Source organism: Pectinophora gossypiella, chromosome 24 (assembly GCF_024362695.1).
Source record: "Pectinophora gossypiella chromosome 24, ilPecGoss1.1, whole genome shotgun sequence".
Classification (NCBI taxonomy): Eukaryota; Metazoa; Arthropoda; class Insecta; order Lepidoptera; family Gelechiidae; genus Pectinophora; species Pectinophora gossypiella.
Genome location: NC_065427.1, coordinates 7,418,190 through 7,430,639, shown reverse-complemented (window position 1 = coordinate 7,430,639; position 12,450 = coordinate 7,418,190). Strand labels below are relative to the sequence as shown.

General features: G+C 37.3%; 1 protein-coding gene across 6 annotated transcripts in view; it reads left to right on the top strand.

Moving 5' to 3' along the window:
* Positions 1-12,450, top strand: part of LOC126377823 (plasma membrane calcium-transporting ATPase 3) — a 226,659-nt gene that overhangs the window by 177,297 nt on the left and 36,912 nt on the right. For all 6 annotated transcript variants that reach the window (XM_050025741.1, XM_050025743.1, XM_050025742.1 and 3 more), the window contains 3 exons: positions 1,951-2,151; positions 8,605-8,725; positions 9,177-9,342. In XM_050025741.1, the coding sequence (XP_049881698.1) occupies positions 1,951-2,151; positions 8,605-8,725; positions 9,177-9,342 (488 nt within the window). The remainder of the gene's footprint in view (positions 1-1,950; positions 2,152-8,604; positions 8,726-9,176; positions 9,343-12,450) is intronic.

Here is a 12,450-nt window from a genome sequence, read left to right as displayed (position 1 = left end):
CTCACTCTACTAAGTATTCTACCCTCTTATCACGCCATCAGCCAGCTGGTGTTGCCATAGCTAATATCAAATTTTCATCGACATTGTCATAATTACTTATTCACAATCCAGAAATGAAAGTTTGTTGCCTTGTGCTCCTGTTTTATTTATAGGGCTCGTTAAATGCATTACTAAGACGGATCGTTGTTTTGGCATTCGGAGCGTAAGCAGCGATAGGGGGCGGTTAGGGTTACCAGATAGAAAAAAATATATTTTATGGGATTGAAATTCGAACGTGCGGGATTTTTGCTCCATTTAGCGAAGTTGTTTTTCTATTTTTTTTTTTTAACTTTAGTTTAACTTGTCGCTCTAAAATCAAATTATTTTCTAATGCTATATACGACAGGAAGTTGTCGACATCCATATATTATAAATACACTTAATAACACATGCATACACAAACCGCTTGAGTATTTCCCGAATATATTTTTATATAAAGAATTTACTTAGTATTTTGGTTGATTCCCGATTATACCAAAAGCCTAACCCAACTCGCTTCCCTAACACCCTCAAAACTGGGGCAAATCAGGGGAAATAAAGAACAGTGTTACTTTATACCAGGGGGGTCTACATGGGTTACGCTATCGCACGCAACGCGACAAGTAATACGGATTTCGTCCTATAAATACAGCGAATGCTTCTATGGAGATAAACGTAGTACGGCTATTGATAGACATATTAATAAATGTATATTATAAACCGTATGCTGACAGGTAATCATCCCATCGCGTATATAACGGTCCAACTCGTTAAAATGAACACAATCCCTCTGTCGGTTTTTACGATATGCGACAGTATGATTTTTATTCGCAATCAGCCAAAGTACGCGTTACTTGTCACGTCCCGCGCGATACTTAAACCACGCAGCCCCGCAGCCCCTGTGATTGATGCTAATACAATGACTTAACATTGTTACGACCGGTTAACAACTTCGGGACATAAAATATTGCTGAACTTGTCTTCGCGTTGAGGCATTTTTGGGAAGATCGAAAGAATAGTTTGTGTTGCTGGATTTTTCTTAGCTTTCATTATTTTGGGTTGAGTCACTCAGAGAGAGAATAAGATGCTCCCAACCATACAACAATACAATATTGTATAAAATTTTCAACCATATCAAAACCAACCGCTAGTTTTCACAAAAAGTGACAGTTTGCCTTTCCTATAAAAAGCTAGTAAATACCTGAATAATTTGTTGATCAGCACAGCTGAAAACTTTGCTCTTTAACTGAAATTTAAGCATCCAGAATTGCTTCTCTTCGTAATGGTTGCTAATAGAATGACTTTACATAATATTCAGTTAATAAGTTCATGACAAAAAATTGCTGACGGAATACTGAGCTTAATGACGCGTGTTGTGTTTTCACAATAGATTTACTGCTGCTGTAATGTTCAGCGGCAGCTTTTGTCCATTTTAAAATGTTTTGTGACTATCTAATGATTTTACATTTTAACATGTAATATTGCAATAGTTTATTAGGAGTTAGACAAGACACATTAAACACACCAAACCGTCTAGGTTCGATTGATTCTTTCAAATATAATCACCCTCAAGCCTGTTGTCTTAAATTTTGCGCCGCGTGAGAGCCCTCAGCGAGGGAGTGCATTAGCGACGGCAATAATTGATGGCATCGGAGGCAAGTCTACAATAAGTCACGTCACGTCCAAAAACACACCAAATAGTGCCTTAGATGTTAATATAAAGTCTTAAGATGGATATAACGAATCACATGATGACAGGTGATCATCTCATCGCCGATATTGGAAATGGGATGGAGTCCTTCATGTTAGAGTGAACACATCCTCCTTTTTTACGATATGCCAGTGATGATAAGCAGCTGAACGCGTTAAATACCTAATATGTTACTTTAGATAGAAGTGAATTCTAATATGCCCTTTATCATTTGTCCGTAGGTCTTAGCGGTTCGAAAGCGGATCTGCAGCACAGGCGAGAAGTGTTCGGCTCGAACTTGATCCCGCCGAAGCCCCCCAAGACCTTCCTCACGTTAGTATGGGAGGCGCTGCAAGACGTCACCCTGATCATTCTAGAAGTAGCCGCCGTCGTATCCCTTGGGCTGAGTTTCTACAAGCCGCCCGAAGACCCTGCTGACAGTGGTGAGTTGGACAACTTTATCTGATTTTCTACAATTTTGTGTTCCGTTCTTCCGAAGACGCGTTAAGCCGTTGGTCTCGGCTACTAGCCGCAAGACACTTACACCAATCTGCACTGGAGCAGCGGCGTGGAGTATGCTCCATAACCCTTCCAGTAGATTAAGGGCGGCCTGTGCCCAGGAGTAGGACGTATATAGGCTGTTTATGTCATAATTAAAACACGAATACGAGACTCTGCGCTAAATTTGTTAAGGGTATCTGAAGTGACGTTCGCAAAGTTTATCAATTGGCCTTTTCTTCTTACACGGAGACAAAATTTTATTCATTTATATAATTGTATTATTAAAATGGTATATTTCCGTTTGGAAATTTCTGTTCAAATACTGCTTTAAATAAGACGACATCCCTAATTTGTAATGCAGTTAAAGACATCTTAAAAAAGACCATCGTTTTTGCTTTCTCACCAACAGAAATTTCCAAAAAATAACTTTAAAAATTAGGTTAGTATTGTGATTGTATTAATCTGCGATTGCATGGTCGAGTCATGTATATTGATACTACGTTAGACTATCTATCTAGGTACTTCAGTGAAGCTTAGATCTTTATAGGTGTATAGAAATACTTCTCGATAAGTCTCTGACTTTACATATTTGTGTATACCTTCTGTGAGAGATCCAGTTAAAACGTAATTGCATGAGGGTTCTGCAAGGAATCCACTTTATAAAACTATACTTAACTATGCAAGCGTTTTTTATCTTGTCTCACGCGATAGGAGCCTACTTTGTGGACAGGATTTTAAACTATGATCTTATAGAAAATAGAATTCAGTGTTAGATTGTAGAACTTCTCAACTTCTTTGAGAAAGAGAGTGGAGAAATATTGGAAAATCAAAGGTTTTTCCATAAAATATCGAATAAATTGACCTTCAAGACCATTGAAGGACCAAACGTTAATTTAAGGATACATGAATTAATTCCTGTATTTTCTTTTTTCAATAACGATATGGAATGTAGACGATCCTGGTAAGATGTGAATTGTAATTGTTTTAGTGTACTCAAGGCGATTGGCTAACTTTTTACGTGTTTTTAAACAAAATTACACACAAAATGTGCAACTAAATTGATCGAATGTGTGATTTTAAGTAGTTCTGTGTACCTATCTTTAATGTCTCCCTTATACCATGGTTTTCTATCGAATGTTATTCAAGGCATATAAATGGATGTCTCGTTTGCCAATATGAGCTTAACTCACTAATCCAGTTTTTATTTGGATATTTTTAGTTTCCCTCCATTCTTGTGATTACTGTCTTTGCAGGTACCAAACCCATTGTTTTCGTCCTGAATCTTTGTTCATAGATCAGTGTGATCACAGTTTATGTTTTGGTCGTCGCTTTTAATGTGACATTACCCATGGCATAAGAAAACCAGGTATGCTCAAAAGTGACAGCTAACATTTCAAGGTTAGTCCAGCTGACGACATCCTACCCTGCGTTGCCATTTCGTAAAAAATAAGTTACCCACGACCAATATTTTTACTTTTGAACTTTTTGTAAAAGATATACTCGTACTTACAGTTTTGATGATTTTTATATATGTAACAAGTAATAGTAATTAAATACATGAATCAGTAATTTACTTAATTTCCAATAATAAAATTTACGTCCTTGGAATGTTGAAGTTACCAATTTAATGGTAACACAGAGGTAACACTTACGTCGTCAAAGGGCTAGCAATGGCGGCTTGTCATAGCATTGAGCATATCCGATTTTGTACCATACATATTACCAATGGGATCGTGAAGTTGGTTAATACCTACTACCTCTCCCTTTCATTTACATTCACCCATTTCTATATCTGTCTCTTCTTTCTTACACCATTCTTTATTATTTTACGTCCCGTTAATTGTGATACTAACATCTACGTCCACGAACATTTCATCTTCAACCTTTCCATAAGACCGTTTTGTTTTTTCTTTATAGAGATTCAAAATCAGGTCTTTTAATTCGATAAACCATGGTACCGTAGCATGTGATTGGTATAGTTGCTAACACTTGAGTACTGAACAGTAGTTGCACCCCAGACTATCCACTCTTCTCTGTCCTTATGTACCTTGCTTGTATGTGTCTTAGAATTTGTTAAACTCATAACTAAATAAAAAATATTACCTATAAAGACTTAATTAAACATTGTGTTACCTATAAAATACCTGAATTTAAACTTTGGAATTGTATTAGGTCCTTGTCACACTTACATTTGTCGTGAGTTTTAAAAGCGTTATGAAATTGCTTACACGATAATAACCTCTGTGACAACGGCCTAATTTGTATTTCTTCTATATCTAAATGTCGACTGCTGCTTATAATAAAGCATATTTCTATTTACAAATTTGGAATTCAACTTTTTAATTTTGGAATTATTCAAAACTAAGCAGCATTCGTCATTAAAATATAATATTATTATTAACGCCTAAAAGGTATTTATCTTATAAGCACGTTTTAAAAACTATAATATCGATGTAATCAGTTCATGTGACTGAACTGTTAACAATCCATTGAATTAGACGAATCACTGATCTGAATCTGAACTTTTCACATCGGCAGATGGGAAAACAAGTTATATCCAGTTTAAGTACGAAATACTAATACTTATCGTTTCGGTTAAAAATCTTTTTACTAGTTTGTCTTTTTTATTTGAGTGATCTAGGGTTGATTTCGGTCTTCGCCATCAGCATAATCCAGGCCAGAATATTCACAGACTAATTTGCTCTGAGTCTGTCCATCTAAGGATGCTCTCTGGAGTCTCTGATTCTCATCAGACTTATTACCGGCCGTAAGCAAGGAGTTCCGAAAATTAATATATTGTCGTCGTTCCAAAAGTTCATCATCATCAATTTAAGAGCTACGCTCTTGTCGGTGCAGCATTTTACATGCTACTTTTTTGGACAGTGGTTTCCCTCTTGCCTTCCGCCCCGCAGTACTCTGTCTGACACAAGTGGGATGGCGCCCAGAGTAACCATACTAGGACTCCTGTCCTCCGCCTCGGAATAGTACTGACAGTTAGTGCTGCCCTCTGTCAGCCAAAAGCCCTCTGTCTCGTTCCAAAAGTTACTAGCTTGTATATAAAGAAAACAAACCCAAGCCCAGAACAATATATATTTATCTTCTTGTATCTACATCATAATTTATTCCCATAATAAACCCACAAGAATACCTAACAGCCTTAATAAATATTCATACACACCCTATACCTGCCTTTGGTAGTATAACAATTAATCCTTCATAGATATTACACTATTAAATTCAATACAACGGCAAGTGGTCGGTGCGATATGAACAGTTATATACTGTCTCACTCTTGCATATGTAGTGTAAGTGCGTGCGAGCGAAATAGGAGATGATCTCCATTAGCCGCATATGGACGGCCATTGAATTTATGCCCGATGTATTAGGTGTGGCTAGATATTAGTGTTGCTCTTTTGTGTGGAATTCAGAGGTATAGAATATGGAATCTTGGTCCAAGGATATTTTATTTTCTTTGTAATATTTGAAATTGAATGATTGAGACTTTTTCACCACGTCAAGAAAATGCACATACAGGTTAGTGGCATCGTAACGAAAACGTTAAGGGATGATTCAGACCATGATTCTGAGTTAATCAAGTGAAATTTTCCGTCGCAGAAACACTGAAATTTTCATTTTTCGACAGGAAATTTCACTTGATATTAACTCTGAATCATCCCCCTCAGTTTCTTACGATGTCATTGACGCCCTGTATAGTATAGATAGACTAAAAAATAATACACGAATGATAAAATGAAATACTTTTGGAGTCTGTTCCTCTACTCGCTAAAAACTTTCTGAAACCCTGTCCAGCACTTATCCGGCAGATAAACTATCAGACAGTTTAACGGCGGAATGAATAAAATACAAGGGAGTATTTCACTTGTGTGTTTGTTTGTTTGTAAACTCTTTATTGGTTCAAAATCTTCTTGTCGTTTCGATGGCATTCAGATTTTTTCAGCCCAGTATTTTGCCACTCGGACAGCATTTTCGACAGCATTTTGCGTTTTTAAAATAAGGACATTTACATTTAATTTATCCTTATATTAAGCATAGTTGGGATTTCTTCCAGCTAACCTTGGACTACCTCACTTCATTCTCGCGTCATTTGCTTTTCTTTTAAATTGCATCTCCCTCTTCCAAATACATATATTTGGTTACATCCAAGAGCTTAGTAGGAGAACGTACCTATAGTATTATGTAATAATTGTTCTCGTTTATATTTTTTTATAATCGTCAAGAAACCTTACACTTAAACCACCTTACAAATAAAAAATAAACCGGGAATGCATACATACATACATACATAAACTCACGCCCGTAATCCCTAATGGGGTGGGCAGAGCCACAAGTAATCAAAGACAACTTGCAGCCACTGTTGATACGATGTCGTAAGCTGGATATGATGAACCTTATGGTGATAAGGGATCAGCCTATCGCCCATAACATTAGTCCATCATGTTAGAGGACACAATCCCTCTGTCGGTTTTTACGACATGCCCGGGAAGACAAGCAGCTGAACGTAAACCGGGAATGAACGTGGGTTTAAGTATTTGATAGCCAAGCAAAATTTAATTCAGTTATCATACAATTCCACTGAACTTTCAAATACTGCCTGCTGCTTGGTTGTCAAATACTTAAACCCACATTCATCCCTGGTCTATTTTTTATTTGTAACGTGGTAAGAAGTTATTTTAAATATCATTCATTCAGGATTCTACATATTGACATATACAGTCATGAGCAATATAATGTACCCACTTTAAGACTCTGTCGCACTAACATATTTGACATTTAGTGAGACTTACAGTTCAATTTGTCAAAAAAGTTAATGTGACATGGTACCAAAGTGTATACATATTAATGCTCGTGACCGTACAAGGCGACAAAACTAACACATATTTTATAACCTAATATATTACAAAACTTATTAATCCTATTATATATTTTTATACACAGAACAACACAGAAAATGCCAAACTGTAATGTTGCTAGTACCGATAAAAAAATCCTACCAGTTACTATAATTATACCAAATAGCGAACGCGGGGAAGACCGATATCTAAAGAACTCTCTACACCCACAAGTTTATTATAACCCTGAATATTTATTGTTAGAACTTTTGTCATTACAGCAGTAAAATATCATCATAGGGGATTAACACCTTTACAGTGAATGACACTTTAACACAAAGAAGACTAAAGATGAACTGGGTTTAAACCAAGAAACTAATTGTTGACAATTGCAACATAAAAATACATTTTAAGAAAAAGGTTATAAAAAATATTAATTCTTTCCTTTTTTTAATTAATTTTATATTCATCGATCTTCTCTTATTGTCGGACGTGTTTGTAACCTTTGTAATTACCTACTAAAACTGAATTATATGCGAAGTGGCAAAACAATCAGCGTTTCTTTAATACAGTCTACGAGTAGTGAAATAATCAATCCACACACATTTTAACACTAATTGACATTATAATTCCATGCAGAATCTGCGAAAGTCGCGCCGCGGCTGCGGGCTTTAGCTACACGTTTAAACGTAGTTTATCTTTTAGTCTTCGTTTTGTAATAACACGGTTAAAATCGTGGGTGTAGACTTCCCCTATCCCAGTATTCTCAGTGGCGGCCCTAGCAAAATGTTTAGGTGGTGCAAGACCTCACAGTGGCAGCCTTCAGCCCCTTAAAATACAAAATGTTTCGATTAGTTTACGGCCACCCGGTATGAGTTTCAATGTGGCCGCAATCTAACCCGATGCAGTTGGTTTGCGGCCAGGGTGAACCAGTGATTGGTTTTGGTGCGCCCCCCCCCCCCCCCATTTCGGGGCCCGGTTCGGTGGCACACCCCGCACCGCCCTAGGGCCGCCAGTGAGTATTCTGCATCGTCCTCCCCAGTAGATAGTTAGGGTGGTATTAATAAACTAATCTCAGCTTCGAGACTGCCCTCAAGATCATGTCGATGTGAGAGTTCTTATACGAGGTGTTAGTGACATCGTAACGAAAACTTTGAGGGTTGATTCACACCATGATTGTGAGACCAGATATCTATATCTGAGAATTTTCCATCACAAAAGTGTAGAATTGAAAATAATTTAAAAAATCACATAAAAAACCTTCAACATTGCGACGGAAAAATCCACTTGATATTAACTCAGAATCATGGTCTGAATCATCCCCCTCAGTATTCGTTACGATGTCACTAACACCTGTATAAAACGGGAACTTGAGCATGATCTCGAGGGCGGTCTCAGCTAAGTTTAGTTTGTTAATACCACCCTTAAGTACTTTATAAGTACACCTTTTCAGTGTTCTTTGCCCGTTCACCAGTAGAATTACACAGGTACTAAATTAACTTCTACAGTAGAACTGTATATTAATACATGTTGTATATTTTACAGCACATTTGGACGAAGAGGAAGGGCACTACCAATGGATCGAGGGTCTGGCGATCTTAATATCGGTCATAGTTGTCGTAATAGTAACAGCATTCAACGATTACACGAAAGAAAGGCAATTCAGGTGGGTACAGTTATCTTAAGCCAATTGTATGTATACCTATTAGTTATTAAATAACATAAGCTCACGGTTCACTCTAGCCAGAGATACATCCATCGCAAGATGAACTAAGTACCCACACCTCACCAAGCTCTCTGTTAAGACCAACGTGATAGGTGGTAAGCCGCAACGCCGTCTTTGTCAATGGCCGAGGCAATTGGGTGTGGTAAAATGTTCATTATTAAAGCCATCCGAAGACCTAGCTCTAGCATAATAAAGAATAAAAATGCGTATAGATGCGCTGAGATGAGTAATATTATATTATGTCAGACAAATGTATCACGCTGCATTGTTCTAACCACACCAGCAATAAAGTCTAGCTTTTGACGTAACCTTTTCGTAATTTTAACTCGGATGGATACTTGGCTGGAGCATCTTGTCCCCCAACTTGAACTGTTGACTTTGTAAATTCCAGAGGGCTCCAATCACGGATAGAAGGCGAGCACAAGTTCGCGGTGATACGGTCAAGCGAGGTGAAACAAGTGCCGATCAGCGAGATAGTGGTCGGTGACATATGCCAGATCAAGTATGGAGACTTACTGCCCGCCGACGGTATACTGCTGCAGAGCAACGACCTTAAGGTAAGCACATAAGCGCTGCTTATAATTATGAGTTTAAACGAACTTACCTACCTGTAAGTGATGTTCTATCTCAATTATACGAAACTCCTTGTTCGAGACGGGGACTACACTGTAAACCGTCTCGAACAAGGAGCGAGTATAATGAGTAAACAAACAAAGGCACTGCCTATACACAACTTGCATATCGTCGTTGCCAATTTAAAATGTATTGTGCAATCGGGTCAATTTTACAGAAATTAAAAAAACTTCCGCCTGAAAATGTTTTGTATGACTGTGTGTTAAAAATATTAAAAGATAATTGATTTTTTTCTATTTAACTTATTTATGAATTTGAATAAAAAGAAAGGAAATAAAAAGTGCGACATTTTGTCATGATTGTTTTTCTATGATGTGACGTCATAGAAAAACATCCATTGGTTGGTTGGTTGGTTTTTCATACAAATTCCTTAGTAATTTAGTGTTTTGTAATTTCCTCTCAGACGACGCCCTGAGCCGAGGTTCGCGCTCAACTGGGCACCCACAGGCCTGTTGTCTTAAACGTTGTACCGGGTGAGAGCCTTCAGCGCTCCCGATTTGTCCGGCCAAGTAGTTAATGCCATCTGCGCCAAATCTACAATAAGTCACGTCAAAGGAAAAAGACGTTTAGTAAAAAGTAATTGATTTGACTAGTTGGAAAGTACTTGATTTGATCGCTTGGAGACTCATAATTCTTTTACACCACAAAGATAGAAAGATAAAACAAAAAAATATGCTACTACTCGTACTTATATGAGCGGGCATAAAATTTCATAACGTACACAGGTACACAAGTAAACATTGTAATAAAATATTTAAAGCCAAAATATTCCATAGTCGTTTTCTGTTATCGTATTAGCCAATATATTCATAGTCGACAGGTAGCAATAATTTCTATATCTGGAGCTTATCAGATTTGTATGGGCGCTGCCTGTGCGTCATATTTATAGTGCGGGGAATTCTGTAGTCGATATGAATAACCGAATATGTTGCTGGCGAAATTATTATGTTCGTTATTTATTTACATACATACTCTCTATACTCAACACCTTTTTTTTTTTTTTAACACCTATTTCCTACCGGGGTAAGCAGAGACCATGGAATTCCATTTGCTTCGATCCTGATATATATCAATATATGTATATGAATTTTTGCTGTCAATGATCCGTCCCTTTCCTTTTCGGCGGATAAGAAAATTTTAGGTATAACTTAAAATAAAATTAGATGGTTTCTACAAGAATAAGTACCAATGTGTTCAGCTGTTTATCTTCCCAACTAAAGGATTAAAAAATTGAGGACCCATAATTATCGGTAGACTAGTAAACAGGCGACCACAACGGTTTATCGTATCCGTCTTAACAATTCAACATCAGCCCCCGTTGCATGCTGCACACGAAATCGGCAACCCTAGCGACAAAAAAAATATATTAAAAAAAAGAAACCAGGCATCCCTTCCCTACAGTACCTATAGGTGTATCACCTGATTCGCAATCGAGTAGATAGCTGGGTTATTGGGTTATCGCAGTCTAGTGTTTGTGTTATGTTATTTGTCGTCAGTTACGTAACATTCTTTATTTGCCTGACTAATTGTAAACACACCATCAATCGTAAAACAAATTATGCGACCGATTATTATAAGCACCATGCATATTTGTATATGATATTGCATAATTATTTACACCATTCTCGTCATTGCATATTTGGGTCGTTCTTCTTTTAAATGTCAATAAAATAGATTTTCTCGATATATCGGATTTAACATCTTTAAAATTATAACGGCAATAAATATTTTAAAACATCATTATAAAGATGTGTCTGTAGAGGGCCCTTTTCATCGAAGACAGCATTTCGATTCACCACGCTGTCACAGAATTTTGTGAAAAGCAATCGAGCTACGTTAATCACTAATCGTGGAACCGATTAGTATTTTGAGTATAATAAGATAATTATATTTTTGGTCAATGGCCCCGATTCCTAAGTGGAGCAGCGTGGTGGAGTGCTCCATACCCCCTCCGGATGATTGAGGGGAGGTCTGTGCCCAGCAGTGGGACGTATATAGGCTGTTTATGTTATGTAATAAATAGTATACCTATTATAGTATTTAATCGTCCCGTGTACTCAAGATTACTTTACCTGTCTACGTCAATCTTGTTAAGATCGCTGATACTACAACTTAGTTACAAACAAACAAAGATAATGGCCGAGCCATTGCGATAAAATGATAAAAATATCAAATAACATAGGTACATAACACTACACCGGTATGCGGTATTTTTATCGCGAGATAATATAATAATTATGATAGTAAATATGTATTTTTCACAGTTAATATTTGATTTGCTGTGGTTTTTAAGATAATAAAATGTAGGTTAGGGATTTAAAATATGTATGACAAGTTATCACTCGCGCTTCCTTGTTAGTTTTGTATGGAATTAGATTGCCTACTATTTCGAGGCCGTTATAAATATGACACCTAACTACCTACTTATTTTAACATACAATTGTAATAAAACATAGCATCACGCCTATATCCCCAAAGGGGTAGGCAGAGTTAAGTCCCGTATAATAAGGGGACGGATCTGTTGCGATTAACCGGGCACAAATCCCGATTTTTTCTTTGACGTGACTTATTGTAGATTTGCCGCAGATGGCATTAACTACTTGGCCGGACAAATGGGGAGCGTTGAAGGCTCTCACCCGGTACAACGTTTAAGACAACAGGCCTGAAGGTGCCCAGTTAGGCGCCAATCTCGGCTCAGGGCGCCGTCTGAGAGGAAAAATACTTGAAAGAATTAATCGACCCTAGAGGGTCGATAGCGATAAGCGCTGAATGAGGGAAATCGTCGACCACGTCGTTTTCTTTTACAATAAAGCCTTAACTACTGGTGGATTGGGGTCTCCATTTAAGCGACATAGCCTGTGTTTGGAGGCCCCGCTCTTCCAATATTACAAATAAATTGTATGTAAAAATACATACGTATTATATGTAAAAATATGGATTGTATATTATAAAGTTAAAAACTCTCGGCATGTCATGGGAGCAAGCTGTGGAGACTGCAAAAGATCGCGAGGAGTGGAAATCTGTTATTCGAG